Below are 22,616 nucleotides of genomic sequence, written 5' to 3'. Positions count from 1 at the left end.
CCGTAAATGCACACAGGCACGCGACAAACGCGTGCGCGCCCTCATGCATATATATATATATATATATATATATATATGCATATAAATATGGGAGTTCGATAGATTTTACCGGGATGCGCACTATAAGCGGAGGCGTAACCATTATTGGAAAGAGAAGGGAATAGTTACGATGATTATTTGTTAATATCGTTTGCCAGATTATCGAAGGAATAGGCAAAGTATTTACATGCGTTGCTTATATCGTTAGTTATAATTAAATAAAATTTTAACAATATATTACTTACATTTTTATTACAGGTTTCAAGCCAATACGTTACGATGCCAAGACATTGGTCGGATATTCAAATCATTTTATAATGACAAAGAGTCTAGCGGAATTTTTGAGAAAGATATATTTCATAGGAGAGCAAAATAGCTTGATAAATTCAAAGAAAACCACTTGCCCAAACAGTGTAGCCCAAACAATAAAGCTGAATTAGACATCGCGACACATATGGGGTCTCAAACAAATACATGAAACTTGCTTAAATATTGCTTACAGTTACTCCTCGTCGTCTAATATCAAATACGTGAATACTGAGTGAAAAAGTCGATCCTAAAGAAAAGAACGAAAAACAAAAAAAAACAAAAAAAAAAACAAAAAAAAAACTGAGACTACAAAAAGCAATTTAGTAGAGATTAGTATGGGTATCGCACATATGTAAATGTCACCAAATCAACCGCTACGAAACTAAACGGAAAAAAATAATTTATTATCAATCCAAAATCGTGAGTACATAAGCTTTAATATTTAAATTTGAGATATTAGCAAATTAAATTAAGTATAAAAAGTTTGACGGTGAACTTACCTTTGCAAAACCTATCCAATGACCTTTCGCATTTATTTATATTATTTTAAAATGTACTTGGTTAAGAAAAGTACTTAAAGAAACCTTATTGAAAAAAAATACTTTGTTAAATTATTTTTAATTGGTAGTAGCTCGTATTAAATCGAAAGGCTTTTTTAACGATTAGAGACTGATCGGGATATGAATCAAAATAATTTATTTGTTCGTATATATATTTGTAAATTTTTTAAGCATTCAAAATGTACGACGATATAATAAAATTATAACTTTAAAAGCTGTATTTAATCTTACAATAATTTCATTTTTTTTATTTGTCAATTACTACACTTGCTTCTTGCTTTTTTTTTTTTTTTTTTTTTTGTATTTTTTTATTTTCATAATATTCAAGTCACGTATTATAAAATAGAAATAACAGCAAAATAGAAACGAAAGAAAATCTTAATCTCTAAAAGGTGGCAATTATGAAAAAAATATCCAATGTATTGCGAGTCACAGAATGTGAATAAAAAATCCGATATTGATGATAAATTTTTCTAATAATAAGATTTTAATTAATATGTGTATAAATAATATCAATTATTGTTTAGTTAATAAATCAATGTTAACATGTGTGAATCATTTAGTAATTGATGACAGAACATTTGGATTTAGTTTATGCAATAAGAAAAAAAAAAAATCTTAAAAAAAAAAAAAAAAAAAAAAAAACAATGATTTTGAAAAGCAATTTATACAATTATAATTGAAAATAAATGCATGTGTAGGCATAAATAGCCTTTAAAAGCTGTTGTTTAATCAAATAGAAAATTATTTTTAGGCATTTAACCGATGTTGAATTATTAAAAGGTAATTTTAGTAATTTTATCAAAAATGCTGAAAATTTAATTCAAAATTATTATAAAATTATTATCCTTTCATAATATTAAATATATATTTACATAATTATAAAAATGTACAATTGCACACAATTACGTACACTTATATTTACTTTTTAATTATAATTAAATAAATACCATTTTTCTTATTACCAACTCTCTTTCTAACATTATTTTTTATAAAAATATTAGTTTTTTGAAATTTAAATATTTTTATTTGCAATATTTGATAAATAAATAAATTTTCTATTAAAATCTATTAGTTTAAAATTATTGAATTTTATTTTTGGATTTTCTTTTATGTGATTATGTAAATAATAAGTTCATCTGAAAATGTTTATTTAAACTATCCTATGACTTACATATACAAAGTCAATTTAATTTGTCCACTCATTAACATGATTTTTCTTTTCTACAAAATATAAAAAAAATTACATAGTTATGACATATCTATAAAATATTGCAGCTTAGCATTAACGCCCCAATTGCTTTTAGATATATGTCTATATAGTTAGATAAGTATAAAAAATTAATTTTTGTAACAATAGGAATATGAAAATTTTATTCGAAATATTATTAAAATAATAGGCAATTATGGTAATTATGAAATATTTCATATTTCAATAATTAAAAATTATGACTTTTATAATGATGCATTTACGCGTGAATAGAATATTTTTATATTACTTTACGGAAAGAAATTTAAAAATTTATTTTTAAATAAAATTCGCATATTCATATTTTAGAGCTTAATCCTCGTAGACACGAGAGTTATCTTATCTCAGCGAATAGATTGATTAGTTTAATTAAATGAGAAATTCATTTTGATTTGATTTTCGCGTCGCACCTAAATCTTCTAACTCCCCTTTAGAGCTATCGAGGAGCTGTCGATAAACAATATTATTCAATCTGATATTACGCCAGTAATTGATTATTACTCAATAAATTTATCTTCTTTAACAGATAACTGAAAAATTATATAAATATTGAATTATTCATCGAGCCGCTTGATTTCTTTACTTTTATTGGAAGTTTATCATCGATACTTTTTAATTTAAAAACTGTTATGAATACTAATTCATATAACTTATCGTATAGCTTGTCTGATTTGATTTTATTCTACTTAGTAGCTTCTTCATTTGAAAATAATAATTAACGATTCGTTTACTATAATTATATCAAACTATAGTATTTAACATAATATAATAATTATTATAATATGTTAAAACGATAAAATTTAATCTTGACTTTGGATATTTAATGAATTATCAGTCTTATAGTTTGCAATATCTTGAAATTAATTTATTTAATTGTATTTTTGAATTTTTAAAGTTAATCAAATGGTAAATACACACACACACACACATATATATATATATATATATATATATATATATTCTATCCATTTTATATTTCTATTTTTAAATGTTGATATATATATATATATATATATATATATATATTCTTATTAGTAAATATAAACTTGTATTGGAAAATGATTTATTATTAAAAATATTTTACTATATTAGAATTATTTATTTATTTATTTATTTATTTTTTGTTTTAATTAAAACGTGTTAGTTTAAGCAAATTCGAACAACCATATCGAGCCTAAGACATCCAAAATATTTAGCTGAAAAATTATTCGCAATCGATCCTTACGTAATCGCGTCGATCCACTATTTCTTCAGTGACGTATTCGCAATCAACATTATTCGATTCGGCCGACTCGTACTGCTGATAATCCGACACCAAGTCGAGTAGTTGCTTGTGGGCATCCATGAAATATTTTTCATTCGTGCCTTCGGGTGTGAAGTGAACGAGTCGGTAAAGGTTTTTTGTCTTTACATTATTTCATCGAACCCCTTGCGAAGGCTTTTGAAAATCTCGTGAATGACGGTGTTACTGTCGAGAAAAAATTGCGAATATGGCGAAGGCACTCGGTAGTATGTTGCAGACGGTAGTTTTGACGCCGTTTGACGGATTCGCGAAATACGATTTCTTGTTTATCTGTATTGTTGAATATAGCGTTGTCGATTCCCTACATGGACATCGAACCTCGGAAAATCGCTGCAATCGTCGAATATCCGATAAGGAAGCAGAAACGAGCTTTAACGTTGTAACGATTTTCTTTTCTTCGCTCTTACTTCAGTCTATTTTTACGAGTTAATCGAATAATAATAGCGCGGCTATTTTTTATTCAATTCCGAGGCCTTAATTTAATTGTATGTAAATGTCTACTTTGTAAAAATATCATTAATATTTACACGATAATTGTGCATTAACGTATTTACCTTAGCGCACGAATTATTTATAGACTTAGATTTTATTAATTAATTTTTATTACTAATAAGTATGCCATATTATTGAAATAAGATACATCATACGATTGGTTTATGTATTAGTGTTGGTCTAGCCAATCCGTTCACATGCTCGAAAATCAATAGATTGCATTATTTTATTAATTTAAATTTAATAAATTTTTAACACAGTAATGTAAGTTTATACTTACGTTTGCTTTTTTACGCAAAATTAATTCATTTGTCCCGATGTATTTGCAATTAATTTTCAGTTTTTACAAAGATTCGTCGACCACAAATGAACATAATTTGTCAACTAAAATAATTTGAATAAGAAAAATAAACATTTTTTGTTTTTGTTTTTGTTTTAATACAGACAAGATATAAACATTAATAATCCAATTTACAAAAACAAGAGATGATAAAAGCTGTAATAATTAAATAGCTATTCATAAAAGAAAATTTTAACGAATAAATTGAATCGCTCAAATTTTTAGGCAATGAAATCATAAATTAATAAATTTTATTTATTGATGAAATTTCAATTAATTTTTAACGATAAAGGCGTAGTGATGATATCTTATTGCTAATAGTTCATCATCGAATAACAAATAAATCGTCGACGAAATTTTGTAAATGTATGAATCCGTGAATAGTAATTTTCAGTAGAATTTTCGGTAGAATTTGAACAAATTACAACTGATTTGAACAAATAACTACTGATGTGCCCTATATTTAATATTTTTTACTATTTACATTTTACATTATTTAGTAAATATTTAAGAAATAAGTAGGTGCTGGTACGAATGCTCGATGTGTTCTTAGACTAGCGAATAAGATGAATTTATCATAAGCGAACAGTGTCAATAAAAGTTTTAGAAAAAGAAAGAAAGAAAAAACAAAATGAACAACTTGGACCAATTGTAAAATTAGAAAATCTTAATAACAACAATTGCTTTAACAGGCTTTAAAATTAAAATTTCTTTTAATAATATTGCAAATATGATTGACGTCTCGGATAAAAACTCTATCGAATGCTTTTATTACCTGCCATTATGTGAATTATACTCGCTCATGATATTTCTAGCGTTGAATATTATTTGATTTGCGAATTCTGACATAGTGTGTTCATTAAGAAATTGGCTGACTCGCGATGTAAATGGAGCGAAATTCGTTAATAAAAAAATGAAACTTTGAAAATGGCATTATACATGGCATTATACGGCGATCTTTCGGAAATCGACATTTAACTGACCTCAACTGAATTAACGATACAAGTGTCTGGATTAACGATATAAGTGTAATTGAAATAAAGCCGGCAATAAGGCGCTATTATTAAGTCATAAGAAAATTGATTACAGAGTATAATGGATCGTAGGAAAGTAGGCCTTGCATATTAAATTATTATTTTTATCGTTAAATTTTTTTGACAACGTACTGTGGAAATCAGGTGTTTACGCCTGTAAATGTCATGGGCATTGATTTGCATATATTTTATCATTAGAAAGTACGCTCGAAGACTCATTGTTTGGATTGCGAATCACTCGTAATTGACATCCAGTGCACGCAGAATGAAAATCGATGTTAAAGCAACATTAGGTGGCACGCATCCCGGAATATGGTACGTGTGTGTGTGTGCGTGCGTGCGTGCGTGCGTGTGCGTGTGTGTGTGCGTGCGTGTGTGTGTGTGTGTGTGTGATAAGGGACACGGTGAGTGATGTCGAGTGGTTGAGATGCACGAGAGGTGAATTAGGCAGATTGAAGGTGTTTTGGTAGATATTATATGGAGCAGTTGATTTTCGATGCGGAAGGTCGAGTCCGTGGGGTCGATGAGTTGGTGTAATACGAGAGGAGAACGTTGTAAGCCCTGAGCAGGATATCGGGAATACCGAGCGAAAAGTGATGAGCGAGAAAGTGCCGATAATTTTATAGGGATATTTAATCGGGAATGTTGGAGATGAATTGGGTACCCTTACCATAAACCCATGCCCATCGTTCATCGGTGCTCGGTTTTTACGGCGCTCGATATCTAACGGCTTCGGGTCCATCGACTTGGCGCCCATTGTGTAAAAGCCCAGTGGGAACAGTTACAGTCTAGCACCTTTGGATCAGAATATCGTGTGATCAGTATCGTCGAGCGGATCGATCGATGGTTTCGAGCTCTAGATCTATAATCACGGGGCGCGATACACAAAATTTGTAACGCGAATCTTTGAAGTAGATATTATATTCGATCGAGCGAGAGGACCCATCATGCCCTAGAAATTTGCCATCCTGGTGGATGTCGTGCTTCTGCATTATCGTCTCTCACAATTATGGAAGGATTTTGTCATTTTTAGTGGAAGTGGAGCGATCTATCTTTATAAGTATTTAATGCTCACTTTCTACTTGTAAATAAGAAAAAAAATTTTTTCACATTGTTTTTTTCTCATTAATGATTCATTGGATTTATTGGAGATTTGAATTTGACAATTGAGCATGAATTTAGGATGAAATATGAGAATGTTTATTGACATTTAAAAACTTAATTTAAATGTTGGATTTAAGTTTATCCGCATTTTGCTAGATTTTAATTATTTTTGTCAATATTATAACATGAATGTCTTGTAAGTAAATCGTGATTATCAAATAACGATCGTATTAATTAAATTTTTAATTATAAAATTATGAACATTTTGGATGTATTAAATGGAATGGATTGTTCGAATGAAAAAGTTGTTTGAAAAAAAAGTTTTAGTCCAAATATTTATCAAAATTTAAGAGGTTAACGTAACAAATAAAATTTTATATTTTCAATATTCTTCTTTATATTGTGCCTGAAAAAGTAGATACTTTTAATTCGATATATAAATACGTAAGAATAAATTTTAAAAAAATTAAAAATTAATTGTCAGTAAACAGTAATAGCGAAAGACATTATCATTAGCATTAATAATTTTCATTACCTATCGATCAATAGACTTAAGTGTTTTTGATAGAATTTTTTTTATTTTACATTCATAAAACATGTTAATGTTCGCAAGAATAAATGTATATTCATAAGAACGACTCTTATGATTTACTTATTATATTATCTTTTTTTAAATTTGTAAAAATTGTCAAAGGTTAATAATAATAAATATGTCCTATAATAATAAATAATAGTATTCCAGATGTTATAATTATGAAAATCAATGTCGCAAACTAGTTTTGAATGATTTTTTTTCTCTCTCTGAATTTCTAGGAACGCATACTCTTCAGATTTAATTAAATTATCATTTTCACTATTCGCTCAATCGTAGCTTCATTTTATCTTTAAATTTTATTACGGGGACGTATTACAGTTTGTCTTAATTATCAGTCATTATTATCCCTACATTATAATTTGTACATCAGACGATGCAATTATAAAATACTTTAATATTCATTAATGTGAAGTTTTAAAAGTGTATTTCAAAATTAAAGAAAATTGAGAATCGGCATTCAGTCTCAGAGCTATCCTCGATATTTGTGTATCGTGAGAAAATAAAACAAAAAATAAAACAAAGAAAAAACAAATAAAAAGGCCCGGTGTGGGGGCGGGGGATTTGGGGGGGGGGGTGTGGAAAAAAAAAGAAAAAAGAGAAGAAAATTATAATAATAGGCGATCATGTTTTTACAAACTAGATTTTCACTCCATTCGTCATCATTATCAATTAAAACACGAAAAGACGGCGTGGCGTATGGCCGCGTCCGTGACTTGTGCTTTAGCATTAATATTGATAGCTTCTGAGACTGATCGACGAGTAAATCTTTTCTGACGATAATTATAATAAGATAATCGTGTATGTGTAATGAATAGCTTCGTTAAAAGTTCACACGCTCGAGCCCTAATGACTTGTTCGATTAGATAGAGTGAGGCGTAAAAGCAGAAATCAGTACTCTTGAAGTCCTCGATCGCTTCTCAAAGATGCGCCCCTTGGAAAATTCAGGTCCGCGGGTCGGGTTCGCGAGGTCAGCAGCGGTTCCGGGGGCGCATCGACGTAGCGAAAGCAACGCTTGGCGCTGGCTAATCGCAGGGAGGAGCCGTCGAGCAACGCGACGATCCGTAAATCCCGCTCGTTCGCGTCGGCCCGCACCCCTCACGGCCCCGCACCAGCCAACGCAACGTAATTCCGGTCGTCGCCGGCCTGGGATGCGCGCGCCGCTAAAGAGGATGCGCGCGCGCATGCGCGGGCCTTTGCTCCAGTCCCCGGGCAGTGCGGGTGCGCGTGCGGCGTGTGGCCCCGTGCAGGGATCGCGGGCCCGGTGGAGTGCGCGCGCTTAGTGAAGCGTGGATCGTGGTGAGACGCGGTGTCGTCGCGTGCGCGCATACGTCGTGATGTTTGGACGGTGGAAGTTAGCCGCATACGAGCCGCGTTCGCGCACTGAGAGGTTAGACATCGTAAGCGACTGAGTAATACGCTGGGGAAGGTGAAGCGCGCGACGCTCGCGTCGGAGGCAAGTACGGCTGTGCGAGCGACTGGCCAATCGACGGTGAGGCGCCTGCACGCCAAACCATTGGGAGGCGGCGTTAGGTAACGGCGGCAGCTCGCGTCGCGGGCTGTGGAATATGTGGGAACCGGGCAGCGGGGACAGCGGCAGCGGCAGCGGCAGCATCGACAACGCCAACGCCAACGCCAACGCCAATCGGGGCTTCGTCGTCCTCTTAACCGCGCTGAGCTTTTGCGTGCTCCTCTACAAGGCCTGGGGTCCCCTGCTCTTCATCACTTGCGCCCTCGTGCTCGTCGTGCACACGTGCTACTCGCTGCTGGTCAACGACAGTCTCTTCGCGCCCCATACGCTCGTCTTGCTTCGCTACGCCAGGGGATACGGCCTTGAGCTCGCGCTCGCTCTCAAGCTGCTCTTTGCCCTGGGCATTCGAAGCACGGCCAGGGCCTTCGAGTACCTCAAGCGGCGCTACGACGTGGGCTGTAGAAGGCGATTCAACGAGAGCCACGGATCACCCGGGAGCCCGGACGAAGATATGAACGGCCGGCAGAGGAACGCCTATAGGCTCAGCACTACGGTGAGTCTGTCATCCTTGAAGCCTTGATTGGGCTGAACTGGGACTGGGACCAAGGACTGCTGGACTTCTAGCAGTCCTTGGTAATTGAAATTTTGAATGCACCCACCATCATATATTCATCTGGCCATTACTTGGATCCTGCATAAAGATTCTTATGATCTTGAGTTAAGTTCTAGCTGTAACTTATGCTCTACCCTAGTGTACATCCCATTATTGTATCGATAATGTAATAATTGGAGTCATTTTGCCCGTAAATTGTTAAGTACAGATATTCTTTATTGCAATTTTTCAATTCCAAGCTACCCGTCCTTACAGCGATATGTCCACGTCGAGAGTTAAAAAAAAAAAAATTGCTCAAATTGTCTATTCTTGACATTTTAGCCGTGCTATAGTGTTAAAAAGCAGCTAATACAAAGTCCAGTAATCGATGGAGTTGAATTTTTTAATCTATCCCATTGTAGCGTTAAATTATAAAGATTTGTTTCATTATTTGTCGATTAGTTGGAATAAAGTTTTTAGCAATGATGTTAAAAGTAAAATCTAAAGCTTAAAAGAAGAAGCCATTGTTACAATGACTGATTTGTGGTTAGGTTATGCCTGGAGAGCATCTAAAATTTGTAAACATATTAATCATTATACTTTTAATAATTTATTAAACTATCTTTAACAAACTCTTAATTATATTCGTTGTTTGAGATCATTTTAATCGGCGAGATATTGATTAATTGATATTTCGTTAAACGAATCATTCAATTATTACTTGAATCACATTGTTTTATATGTAAAATAGGCTATAGATATGGCTGAGCGTCCGAGCCCTATAAATCATGATCCTTATCGTGCATTTGCTTTGAATGGAGCTTGCGATGGCGCCAGGACTTCAACGCCAATACCCAGAGGAAGTACTTGGACAAATGCTGCGCAGGTTAATGGAGATTTAGGGCAATTCATATCGATTAATTCATTTACAGCTAAAAAGACCACGACCTCACGCTGTGAAAACAAACAGCCTAGTATAACTCTGCCTCGTAGCGAAGAAACTCTCTATAGCCCGAAAGGTTCGCCTTGGGGTAATAGTATTAGTCCAAAAATGAGAGATAGAAATGTTATTAAAACTGTGCAAACGGTTGCTGGACCTCTGCTGGCTTCGACAAGATACAATATTGACCCCAAGTAAGTACATTGGCCTCTTATTTACTAGGATCATTGTCATTTATCTTCCATTATTAAGTCGATAATGAATAACTATACAATACTCATGATCGTTTACAGAAACAGCTATATATATTTACTTGTTGAAATGGACAATGTTCTTTTGCATTTTTACAGAATATATACAGATGTGAGTTCGCCTGGCTTCACAACGCGATTAACAAAATATGCCGCCGAAGCGAATAATAAATTGACTCATCAGCCCCAATACGGCACAGGTCAATTTCCAAAAGTTAATCTTCATGCAAGTCCAACGCCGCTATTAAGTCCTAAAATAGCAAGAGCTAGAATTCCAGTTACCGTTAGAGTTGCACCACCGGAAATCATAAATTACTCACCAACGGACAGTCACTCGCATCAAGAAAGACACAAGATGTTTCCCAACAATTCTGGACCAGAACTCAAAGAATCCACGTCCTGCCCAAATATTGATCCAGTTCTTAAAAAAATATCATTAAAGCGACATGCTTCCAGAGAAGATATGTTAGATATAGCTAAGAAGCAACGCGCTGAAAAAATGTATTATGGACAGTTGGAAAACCTTGAAGAAATGATGCAAAAAAGATCAAGAGATGAGTCTATGACATCGGAAGACGATCTGTCTCCTCAATCAAAAACTCAACGACCTACAAAAAGATCAAAAGCATCGTCTTGTCATGATATTTTACATTCGCTTAGTTCTAGTCTTAACGTCTTTTCTGGTGTTAAAAGGAAAGCCAGTGAGTGATTATTACATTGGTCTTTATTTTTTTTTTATTAATAACATGATTTTTTTTTTTGTTTTTTTTTTTTTTTAAATTTCTGTGTAAATTATTGCAACAAGATCTATCTTTCATTTCTAATGTTTAAGATACATTATATTTATAAATTGTCTTTCGGATTTTTACAATCGTTTATCATTTCAATTTTAATTTCTCACACACACACACACACGCACTCTCTCTCTCTCTCTCTCTCTCTCTCTCTCTCCTTACAAATAGTATTTAGAAAAAATATTTTATTCTTTCAGTTGATACTTCACGTTGTAATACTCCAGACATTGAGAAGCATTTTAAATCATCATCAAAATCTCCCAATAGAAGTTCATCTTTTACCATACACCCTGAAAAGGAAGTTACAAATTCTAAGGAACAATTAAACACGAAAGTTTCCGTTATAAATGCATCCGGTGAGCCTCATCAGCCTAAGAAAAAAGATAGGAGCTCAGAAAAACTAAAAACAAGCGAACATTCTCAAGAATGTCAATCGATGCATACTACGAAGGATTTGAATTATCCAACGCCCAAAGCTTCAAAAGGAGCTTCTGTTGGGCCTAAAGATGCAAACTTAACGGACAAATTATTCATGAGAGCCGAGCCACAAACGAATGAAAAACTGAAGATTTTGATAGAGGAGCAAGGAAACATCGAAGCTAAATTCACAGTGGATGGCAAGGATGAAATAAAAAAGAAAGATATTGTAAATATGAGGCAAAATAGTATGCGTTTGAGACTCCAAAGCATGTTTGATGCAATATCTGGAAAATGTAAGTTATATTTGTCAATTTATCCAAACATTGACTATGTTTTATTAACGTATAGTGTTAACTTCAGTAGCATATTAATAAAAAATGTGTTACCGATCAAAATCGAGTCTTGCAATAAACATGAATAAATGCATGTAATTTTATGTACAAACATTATTTATTGTAACAAAAATTTAATTATTTCGGCTTTTTTTTTTTTTTTTTTTTTTTTTTTTTTTTAATATAATGAAATATGATAAAATAAAATCAATTAAAAATAAATTAGACAAAATGCTGAATTTTTGACAAAATAATTGCCCCATTTTGAATTGTACTTATGCAAGTAAACAATAAATTTGATTAGTATTCGTCCCTACATTTTTTTATACCAATTTAAAAGTTACTGTAGCAGAGTATGTATTTAATATAATTGGCCAAACTGTTTGAAGCTGCTGTTTGGAAATTGAGAAAAATAATGTCGCTATCGCCCTTTAAAAATTCTTGACATTCTAATATAGTTTATTTAAAAAATTGCAGTAAAAGCAAGGAATTAGCATTAATTAATAACCATATTCACATTCTTTAATTAACTATAAATTATATGTCTGCTAATGATAATCATAATTTTTCTCATTAACAACACTATTAATACAATTTATTAGCTTTGCTCGCTACTACTTGTCCTTTAAGAAATTTCACATTAGAGCACTAAGTACGTAAGGACATTGACACGGTAAATATTCGGGTTAAATTATATTTCAAAGAAAGAAAACATACTCCAACTTTTGATTTTGCATAAATATTACAGTTGAAATGTTTATTATAATAAACTGAAGGCCCTTGAATAATATTTTTAGCTGCAAGTAAAATTGATCCGGACGTCGTCATCCAGGCGGAGGAAGTGAATCCAACCACCTCGTCTAATTACACTTCCCTAAACTCGCAAACATCAACAACAACCGTAAATGCGTCACCTATCGTCGCGACCATAGTACCCATCTTGAAAAGTGACACCGAACCCAAGTCCCCGTCCACAAAACACGTGACTTTTGATTTGCCCGTAAACACGAGTTCAGAGACGGCAAGAGTGGGGGTCAGCTCTCCTCCCCCAATCAAAGAATCAGTTGACAAATCTCTCGGAAAAGAGGTTCCGACCTTCGACTGTTTTACAAGTGCCGTCCCGCCCCTAACATTTAGCTTTGGCAGCGTTGTCGCCCCCAGCACGTCCAATTCTACAAAATTACCTACTACCAACGCTTGTTTTGTTTTCTCCGAAACCGGCAATGAACCGAATAATAAACCCTGCGTAACAGCAACCGCCTCTACCGTCCGTAGTACCGATAATACCGTTATTACGAGTACCAATACCACCACCACTATCACCACCACCACCACCGCCACCACCACCACCACCACCACCACCACCACCAACAGCAACAACAACAGCAACAACAACAGCAACAACAACAGCAACAACAACAACAACAACAACAACAACCTAAGCTCGAAGGGTACAATGGGGGCCATTATAAGTTGCTCGCCGACCGGCTTTACCAGTATTCCTGACATTTCCAAAAGCTTCACCTTCACCGCCAGTAGTTCGGAATTCACGTCCGAAAGCGTTGCTAGAACGGTGACGTCGACAGTTTCGACGCCGGTGATATCATCCGCTTCGGCCTCCACGACCAGCGCCAAGAGTACGAACTTGAACACGACCGTGACTATTGCCATTTCCTCTGTCACCACCACTAGTGGCAACACATTGAACTTTGCCAATCCGCTTTTAAATAGCTCGCCCACCATGTCCGTTGCACGTAAGTCTCTTTTATCTCTCAATACTGACTTTTTAGTGAGTATAAATATTCGATCATAAGGACGGATAATTCGAGTTTGACGGATCGCAAAGAATGAGAATGAATGGTCGGCTCCTTGATTATTTTTACAAATTTTCTTCACGATTTTCAATAAACGCAAACAAGTATGAAAATATCATTGTCGGGGTGTACGGTTATCATAGTGTCATGTCATTGTCATAAATTGTCATATCATAGTGACATCGCAAAGTAATATTCAAGATTAAATTTTATATTTATAAACGAAGCAGTGCATATAATTTAACGTGACCCTCCCCCTCCCTCCCCCTCTCCCCTCCCCCAATTGCCCTCCTCCACCACGTAAAATATTAATATTTATAAAAAAATTGTGTAAAATGACGTGTGTAAGTTAAGGAAAATAAATTATTTGTACAGGACCAACGATAACGCTGCCAAGTTCGACGAGCAACAAAAAGGAGAGCGGTGGATTTACTTTCGGTGCGGTTACTGCCAATAGTAACAGCATCGGAAATTTAGGTCAATCGTCGCCTAGCCTGATATTCTCGTCGATTGCTTCGACGGCGGCGATGACCACCGCCGCCGCACCTGTCTTCACCTTCAGCGCTGCTAACAAGACTTCGAGTTCCAGCTTCTCGTTTGGGTCGATGGTACAACCGATCGCGGCTACAGCTCCGAGCATGGCACCGAGCACCACATCGAGCACCAGCTTCGGAACCGGTGCTCAACAAGCCCTCGCTACCAGTACCGGTTCTTCCACCATCTTCCCGGCAATTACGAATATGAGTGGTAGCACGAGCATCACCGGTAAGACATTTTGGACTTTCAGGCTTCGACTTGGCCTTGTCGCCTTTTCTCAGCCGTTCTTCAGTCTTCATCCACTCGATTATTTTACGATACTCGGATTAATTCAAACGAAAAAGAAGAGGTTTTAAAATGCAGAGGCAGAGAGATAGAGAAAGATAAATATAGACATCGAATATCGATTTTTGTACATGATATATCTTGATTTATAAAAAAAAAAAAAATCACGCAAAATTAAATGAGAGGAGGTTCTGCCATTTAGTAATTTATCGTGATATACATAATTAATAGAGTAAGTATGTTGTTTGATGAAGTAGCATAACTCGGATTATCATAGTTGTGAAAAGAGTAATAAATAACCCAAAATCATTATCACCAAATACTTAAAATATTAAATTTCTCCCTTTATTTACCATCATTGTCGGCATCTTTCGCAATCTAATCTCTCGTCGTTGACGTAAATTCAAATAAACAATTGCGCTCTAATGACTCGCATCTTGACAATGAAAATCGACGAAATAAAATCAAAGTACAATGTACTGATCGCGGCTTACGCTCCTAATGTCATACTAATACTTGTACAAACTGTCTGTGTTCAATCGACTCCATTAGCATCTATGACACCGACATTTGGGAGTTCCGTAATATCGCCTTTCGGTGCCACCAACTCCTCCAGTCTCTTCAGCGGCTCACCGAGCACGTCAACACCCGCGACAATATTCAAGTCTCAGCTATCACCGGCCACGTCGATTCCTACGTCGGCACCCACGTCGACCATATTTGGCTCTCATGTCGGTATTTCGACCTTCGGTGCGTCTGCGGGATCATCCACGTCCGCGTCCTCGATGACGAGTGGGACAACTACAGCATCGACAAACTTCTTTGGCGGCATTATACCCGCGAAGCCGGGCACAACCTCGACGATACCAAGTATGTTTGGGAAAGCAGTCCCGACAACCACATCCACGACTACGTCTCCAAGGTCCACCTTCGGAGACTCCACCGGCCTGCAACAAAAGGTGCAGCCGACCAATATATTTTCGGGGACAACGTCCGGGGCGACCTCGATATTTGGCTCTTCAACCACAACCTCGGCGTCCAGCATGACCGTGGGATTGTTTAGCAATTGCAGCCCAGCAGTTCAGAACACCTCTAATTTGGTAAGAGTTTATGTATAATTTGTTGTATGTTCGGTAGCGCAGTCTCGAACATATCAATAAACCAGTCGATCTCACCTTGAACGATGATGGCATATGTCATGCTTTTCCGCGTGAGAAACAGCATTATTCGAGTGTCATTTAATGAAATATTTTGAGCAGGTACCCGCGTCAAGTCCATCCGATAGCACAAATATCTTTGGCCAAACCAAATCACCGACCTCCGTACTGTTCGGCACTTCGAGTTCAAGCTTTGGCCAAACTAAACCGACGTCCAGCTTCGCGATGCCGAGCACCAGTAGCCCGGGCACGTCACTGGCCTTCCTGGTCAGTCAACCTCAGTCGGCAGTACCATCTAGCAACACCATATTCGGTTCAACTTTTGGCTCGACCGCGTCCACGAGTAGCGGCAGCAGCAGCGGTAGCTTTGCCACTCACGGTACCGCGTCTACGAGTACCTTTGGCATCGTCGCACCCGCGCATACCCCGAGCTTTGGCAGCGGCTCCGGAACTTCACCGTTCGGCGGTCAGTCGAACGTCAATCAAACGCCGAGTCTCTTTGGAAACGTGGCCGCGCCCACCGCAACCTCATTTAGCTTCGGAGCTAATCAACAACAGACCCAGGCCCAGACCCAGGTCCAGTCCCAGCCCCAGCCCCAGTCCCAGTCCCAGCCCCTTCAAACAACAACGACATCGTTTTCGTTTGGAAGCACGGGTAGCACCGGCACTTCCGGCAATACCGGAGGCCTCTTCCAATTCGGCGGCTCGACTTCCAACAAGTCAAGTACGTCCAAAGTCAATATTAATTCAAATTGTTTCGCACCTTTCCCATTCGCTTATTCCCATGTAATTGGCTCTCGCGCTTCTTGATTTAAGATAATTTTACATTTAAAGCTCATTGCCAAACGCAATTTGAAATTTGTAACCAAATACTAAAGATATTTGCAATTTGTTTTCTATCAAACACGTACACGCACACGCACACATACACGCACACACATACATGTTATACCGTAGAAGAATCGCTTTCTCAACTATTGATCGCCGACTATATCGGCTCCCAATCCAATGCAAATGCCATTTTATAACCTGATTATTTCATTATAAAGCATAAATCAATAGTATACTTTAAAAATATATAGCAGCCATAATTACAAAGTGAACTTGTGCTTTCTTAAATAGCTGGTTTCAACTTTAACGCGCCCACGGCTACGCCGTCAATGAACTTTACCGGTTCAACGGCCCCAAGCTTCAACTCATCTGTACCACCGCAAGGTGCACCACCGGCCTTCAATGCACCAACAACAAATATGTTCAGCATAGGTTCGAGTTCATCGAGCCCTCGACCACGTACCAGTCGACAGAGGCGACAAAGATGATGGAGAATGTAAAAAATAACATACCAACGACCTCCTTAATCGTTCGCGTATGTGTGAACATTCGATATGCGCAAAGCACAATTACAAGAGAGGAGGAAAAGAGCAATGGTAAAGAAGGAGGATGGAGTGACGGGTGGGGGTGGGGGTGGGGGTAGGGGTAGGAGTAGGATAGGTAGGGGAGGGGGGGGGCGAGATTCACTAGAGTAAGATTTCCAGGTGAAATTTAACCGTGTGAGACGTGCTCATAATGCGAGTTACGTCTTCTTTGTAATGTTTGAAATCAGAAGCAAACAACAACACAATACTTTGTTTTTATCGAAGAAAAAGTAGCTGACTTGATCCGTGGTCGCGGACATATGAGAAATGAATGAGCACGCGCACGGTGTTATCGCAAACTTTTTATCAATTACAATAAATACATATTTTGGCAAATAGCCTCGGGATATGGTGTACCTTGTACACATTGTGGGTTAAATCCCTTATTTTAAACGGTGAAGCAGCGACGAAGTCACTGTTTAGAATTTGCGTTCCTACATACACGCGCATGTGTCTGTATAAAATAAAGTATCACAAATTCGTTGCCGATTCCAATTTTTTTCGAGTTTTTGGTACATGATCAAGCACGAGCGTATGTAAATATAAGACGATATAAAGGTAAGGTGTAGGAGTCTTTATAAATAGAATTTACTTATAACTAGGCGATTATAAATTTAATGAATGATTCTTCCTGTATAAATACGACTGATAAATGCTTCATTATGAAAGTATAATTATTTTACTTCAATTAATATCTTTCTCAAAATTAAGCTCGAAGCTTTAAAGTACAAGGATCATCAAAGATTATCCTTGATTAGTTGGATATTACATTCTGACTAGTTTAATATTATGATAATTATTGTTAAAGTCCAAACATTCAAGTGTAGGAGGAATGATTCGTTGATTTTCATGCAATTATGAACTTTTGTGGAGTGACAAAGTGTAAAACTAAAGAGTTAGATTTTGTTTAATACTTTAAGATAGCTTATAAATCAATTAGTTTTATATTTATGTTATTAGGCATTGTAAAAAAGTAAAAAATAAACGGTCTGTCGGTTATGACTATTAAAATGTCTCACGCCATTAAAATACAAAGGTTAGAACTAGAACTGATAGTCCTTAAGAATGATGTAATTTGTAAACGCTTCACAGAGCTTAAGATTTTTAATAATTTTGTAGTGAAAAAGTTATAGTAATATCCTATTGATATTACAAACTGTCATAGCTTACAATAATATTATAAAAAGAATAAATCGTATTCTCGTATTGTCTTCTACGGAATCTGTTTTGCCTATTTTCTTTATTCCTTAAAACATTCGATTCATTAAGTTATCTATTTTACTTAGTCTTATCAAACAATTACTTCCAAGACCAATAGATCTTTTCTATGAGATTTTATTTTTCGTTTTCTTTTAATACTTTATTCAAGTATTTGAAAATAAGCTTTAACGTGTGAATTGAGCAGACCGTATTTGAAAACATCAATAGCTTGTATTACTCAAATGTGTCTTCATTAGAAGAGATGACAAAACAAAATGACACGTAGTTTACTAATAAAAGTCATTTAATTATAAACTTTTAATAAAGAACATGTAAGCATCAAGCTACAATATTCAAATTTTCATTTAATAAACTTTCTTTATCAGTTTTTTTTTGTTTTTTTTTTTTGTTTTCTGTTTTTTTTTTTTAATTTTAATTCTCAATAGGCCCTATTCCTACTCTTTATTATCAATGTATCAAATAATTGATTATATAAATTAGGCATTAAAGAAGCACTTTTTATGACAAGGTTTTCGTTTAAATTACAGAATATAATACAAAATTTTGGGAAAATATACTATAAAATACAATGTTATTGTTACCAGGTTTGCGTGCCTGCTTACGTGCGTGTGTGTAATGCTTCAGTGTATCTAAAACAATAATATTAAGACATATTTACTGCAACTTGACCATAGTTGAAACATGAGAATAAGATAAGAGGAGAGAGAGAGAGAGAGAGAGAGAACATTTTCTGCTGTGTGGTAAGAATGGTGTCTTTTAGCTTTGTATTAAAAGTGCAATCTAATTAAAAATTATTATATTCAATATATTTTTATTTATTTTGATTTACAGCCATTGCCATTCAGTTGCACATAATTGTATCTCTGCAATTTAAAAAATAGATTACAAAAACTAAGGAGAGAAATGGTTCTACTAAGAAATTCGTTTACTAAGAAAATCAAAAGAATTACGATGTAAATTTTTATTTTTATAATTCAGTAATTCATAAATGAGATTAAAATTTTATCCTTTAAGTTTATTTTTATTTTAATAAATATAGTTATGTATGTATATTAATTCTTAAAATGCACTAATAAATTTTCGTTCATAAGAATTTTCTCTAAATATTCTTTACCTTCTTTTATAAGATATGATCAGCGGTAATAATAAACTAATTTTAAAAAGTCTTATAGTAAATAGTGAATCGTTAAAAACTGAGCAATTCTAATAATTTTTATGTATTGCAGTATTCGTAAAGCTATATGTGGAATTTTAATTAGTATATTTTATATATTAAATATACGCATATTCAAATCGATATAAGTATCAAGTACATTTAGTACATTTTATTTTATTGAAATTTTATCGTTTATTGCATAGAAGTCATTGTTTTATAAATTAAATTACGTTGCATTTAGTGAAGTACAGAGTTTATAAATGACTGCGTACGAAAAATTAATATCAATACTATTATACAAAATCTATTATGTTACGTGCTATTGTCTATAAAAATCATTAATACAGAAATTAAACGTTTAGTTTCAGAATTTTTTATATATATATATTCGTGAAAAATAAAAGCTAAAACAACCAGTAAAATAAAATCGAAAAATATATATTTTTTATTATAAAATTTATCGATGATTTAATTACACGTCGTTGGTACAATGGATTTGAAACATTTTTCTTGTTTAATTTTGTGCTTATAAACATTTATTAAATAATTTCATACTCGTGAATTAAAAATTAAGAATACATTTGTACTTATTATTTTATTTTTTATAATTCTCTAACTGATCAAATACAACTATTTATTATTAATAATTTCAAGAGAAACTTAATTGTATTTAAATAATTGCAGTGTAATTATCCACATAGATATAAAGTTATGATAAACCTGTTACAAATGTAATTATGACTAACTGATAACTACATTAATTTGTGTAATTTCATAAGTTTTCAAAAGACAGATAAATTATTTCCTCGAACTTGATATTAAAATATAGCTGTATTTTGTATTTACCATTTACTTTAACAATCAACGTAAAAATAACATAAATAATATAATTTTCTTTATTAGAGATTAGAATATTTTCAATAATTATATAATTTATTTGAATTTTATAACAGTATTTGAAAATAGATAAGAGCCACAATTTCTGCATAACAAAATTATGAATTTACATTTGTAAAATAAGGTATTGGTTTTTAATTGATTATATAAACACATTTGAGATAAAGAGTATACAATCGTTTATATGGTGCTATTTATATTTTCTAACACTATTAATATATTACAGTACTACGATGTCTTCGACGATTTAAAAATAGGTACTCTATGTGTTAATTTGACCTTGACAATAGGAAAATAAAAATCCTATTTAATTCTTGTGCGCAAATACTGATTTACATCACACATCTTTGCTTCGTGAGTAGCATTAATAGAAAAGATTCATTACGTTATGTACCGCAATCCATGCATGCATGCACATTGTATATATATATATATATATATATATATAAACACGTGTGTGTATGCATGTGTTACGGTATTAATTAATTTCTTCACTCTTGTTCTATCTTAATAAAGTTTTTGAAAAGGCCCAAAATACTATATGCTTACTGGAGCATAATTTTAATAGAATTAAAATCGGCTGATCAGTTTTCAAAATATCTCAGGATAAATGAATAGCTAATTTTATTACCGAATAATCTTTTAATTAATGAATTATTGAATGAAAATGTATGGTATCGAGCAAATTTAATCGAAATTGAAAGCTTTTAGAAAATTTATATAATCGGCAAGATATTGAATAAGAGCATTTTTTAATTTTATTCTCTATAATCACAATATATGACAGCCGTATACATTTATTTACAAAATACAAGTATTAATAAGGCAACCTCATTACTTTAACTTAAATCTGCGTTCTTTTATAACTGACATTTACTGTCTTAAATATAAAAATATTGATATTATATGTATTCTTCTCTTAATATCAAATCACTTATATTCAAAAAGATCTTATATTAAATATTATTAGTACCTATATTTTGAAGAAACAAAAACAACAAATAAAAAATCTTGGAAAAAGTTGAATATTGATTATTGATTCCATGGATTATAAAATCATTAGCGATACATTAAAATTACAGAAAAATTAATATAGTTGGAATAAAAAGCACAACCGCTTTTGCAAATATAGAATATTAATAGTTTTCTGTCAATCGAATGCATTTTACATTAATAGCCTTGACACACATCAACACATAACATGTAACTTAATTCGTTATAATTATTTATTATTATAATTATATTCCATATTATTGATTTGATTGTACTATTCATATATTATCGTTATATTTAAAACTTTTATTACGGTATTATTTTTATTATTATTATTATAAATTTTTGTCATATATGATCGACATCATTGTAATCGAACTACGGCTGTTATAGCATGATAATAAAAATTCTTGAAGCTTGGTTTTTGTCATGAATTTGTATGATGAAAAACTAAAAAGCTAAGCAACGGTTTAAGGACAGAAAGTAGAAAACAATGAGATCGTACCACAAAAATTGAGATAAGCAAAGTGACAAAAAAGACTATTGTATGCGACACCAAAAACTAAACGATGATGTAGCTAAATTTCTTGCTGTTTCAGATAATTATTTTTTCAATGCTGTATGAAAATGATTAAAAATTTTCACCCTTTGATGGGCATGAATAAACTATGTTCTTGAGAGGTTTTTAAGATTTTAGAACTTTAGCCTCGATCATACATATAGTTTTATTAAACATTAATATCATAATGTTTTTATATTTAATATTTTATCTTGATAGGCATACAGTCAAGTAAATAAAAATTTATTTAACAAAGAAAATTACACACACACGCACACGCACACGCACGCACACACAAAAACACACGTGTATATATAATAATAATAATAATAATAATAATAATAATAATAATAATAATAATACACGTTATAATTTATCAACAGATCATATTTTAAATTATGAATCCGATTGATGTCCATTGTATTAACTTTGTCATTTTCATATTGCCTTTATTGATTAAAACGAACGATCTTTAATACCTTTCAATTTTTAATTATTTTTCAATCATTAAAATAGTTAGAAAATGATAAATTGAGAAAAATATATATTTGTACAGTTAAAGAAATACTTAACTCGTAAAATCAGATATATTACCTTAACTCCGTTAAATATAAATTGATGCATTGTCCAATTTGTTTTGCGGTTCGTGAACATTTTAAAAATATTTCAATTTTATTAATTGAAAAGTCTGATAAATGTACATATCGTTGGTCGCTATAATTTATTTTTCATTTTTACAATCGTAATGGTTTCGTAATGG

General features: G+C 33.6%; 1 protein-coding gene across 1 annotated transcript; it reads left to right on the top strand.

The window, feature by feature from the left end:
* The first annotated feature begins 8,242 nt into the window (after positions 1-8,242).
* On the top strand, positions 8,243-17,059 carry LOC105361634 (putative GPI-anchored protein PB15E9.01c). The gene is made up of 10 exons (XM_011498886.1): positions 8,243-9,046; positions 9,837-10,219; positions 10,376-10,977; positions 11,268-11,783; positions 12,620-13,017; positions 13,273-13,576; positions 14,012-14,439; positions 14,929-15,558; positions 15,718-16,339; positions 16,738-17,059. Exons 1-10 carry the CDS (start codon positions 8,591-8,593, stop codon positions 16,932-16,934), a joined length of 4,536 nt encoding a protein of 1,511 aa, XP_011497188.1. The 5' UTR covers positions 8,243-8,590; the 3' UTR covers positions 16,935-17,059.
* Positions 17,060-22,616: the final 5,557 nt, after the last annotated feature.

The sequence above is a fragment of the Ceratosolen solmsi genome, unplaced genomic scaffold, assembly GCF_000503995.2.
Source record: "Ceratosolen solmsi marchali unplaced genomic scaffold, CerSol_1.0 scaffold30, whole genome shotgun sequence".
Taxonomy (NCBI): Eukaryota; Metazoa; Arthropoda; class Insecta; order Hymenoptera; family Agaonidae; genus Ceratosolen; species Ceratosolen solmsi.
This window is presented reverse-complemented; position numbering and strand designations above follow the sequence as displayed.

Excerpts from the sequence above, each read along its gene's own strand:
- LOC105361634 (XM_011498886.1), top strand. The coding sequence starts at position 8,591 with ATGTGGGAACCGGGCAGCGGGGACAGCGGCAGCGGCAGCGGCAGCATC. Across the intron at positions 9,047-9,836 it reads CCTATAGGCTCAGCACTACG|GCTATAGATATGGCTGAGCG; the intron begins GTGAGTCTGTCA and ends TATGTAAAATAG. Across the intron at positions 13,577-14,011 it reads GCCCACCATGTCCGTTGCAC|GACCAACGATAACGCTGCCA; the intron begins GTAAGTCTCTTT and ends TTATTTGTACAG.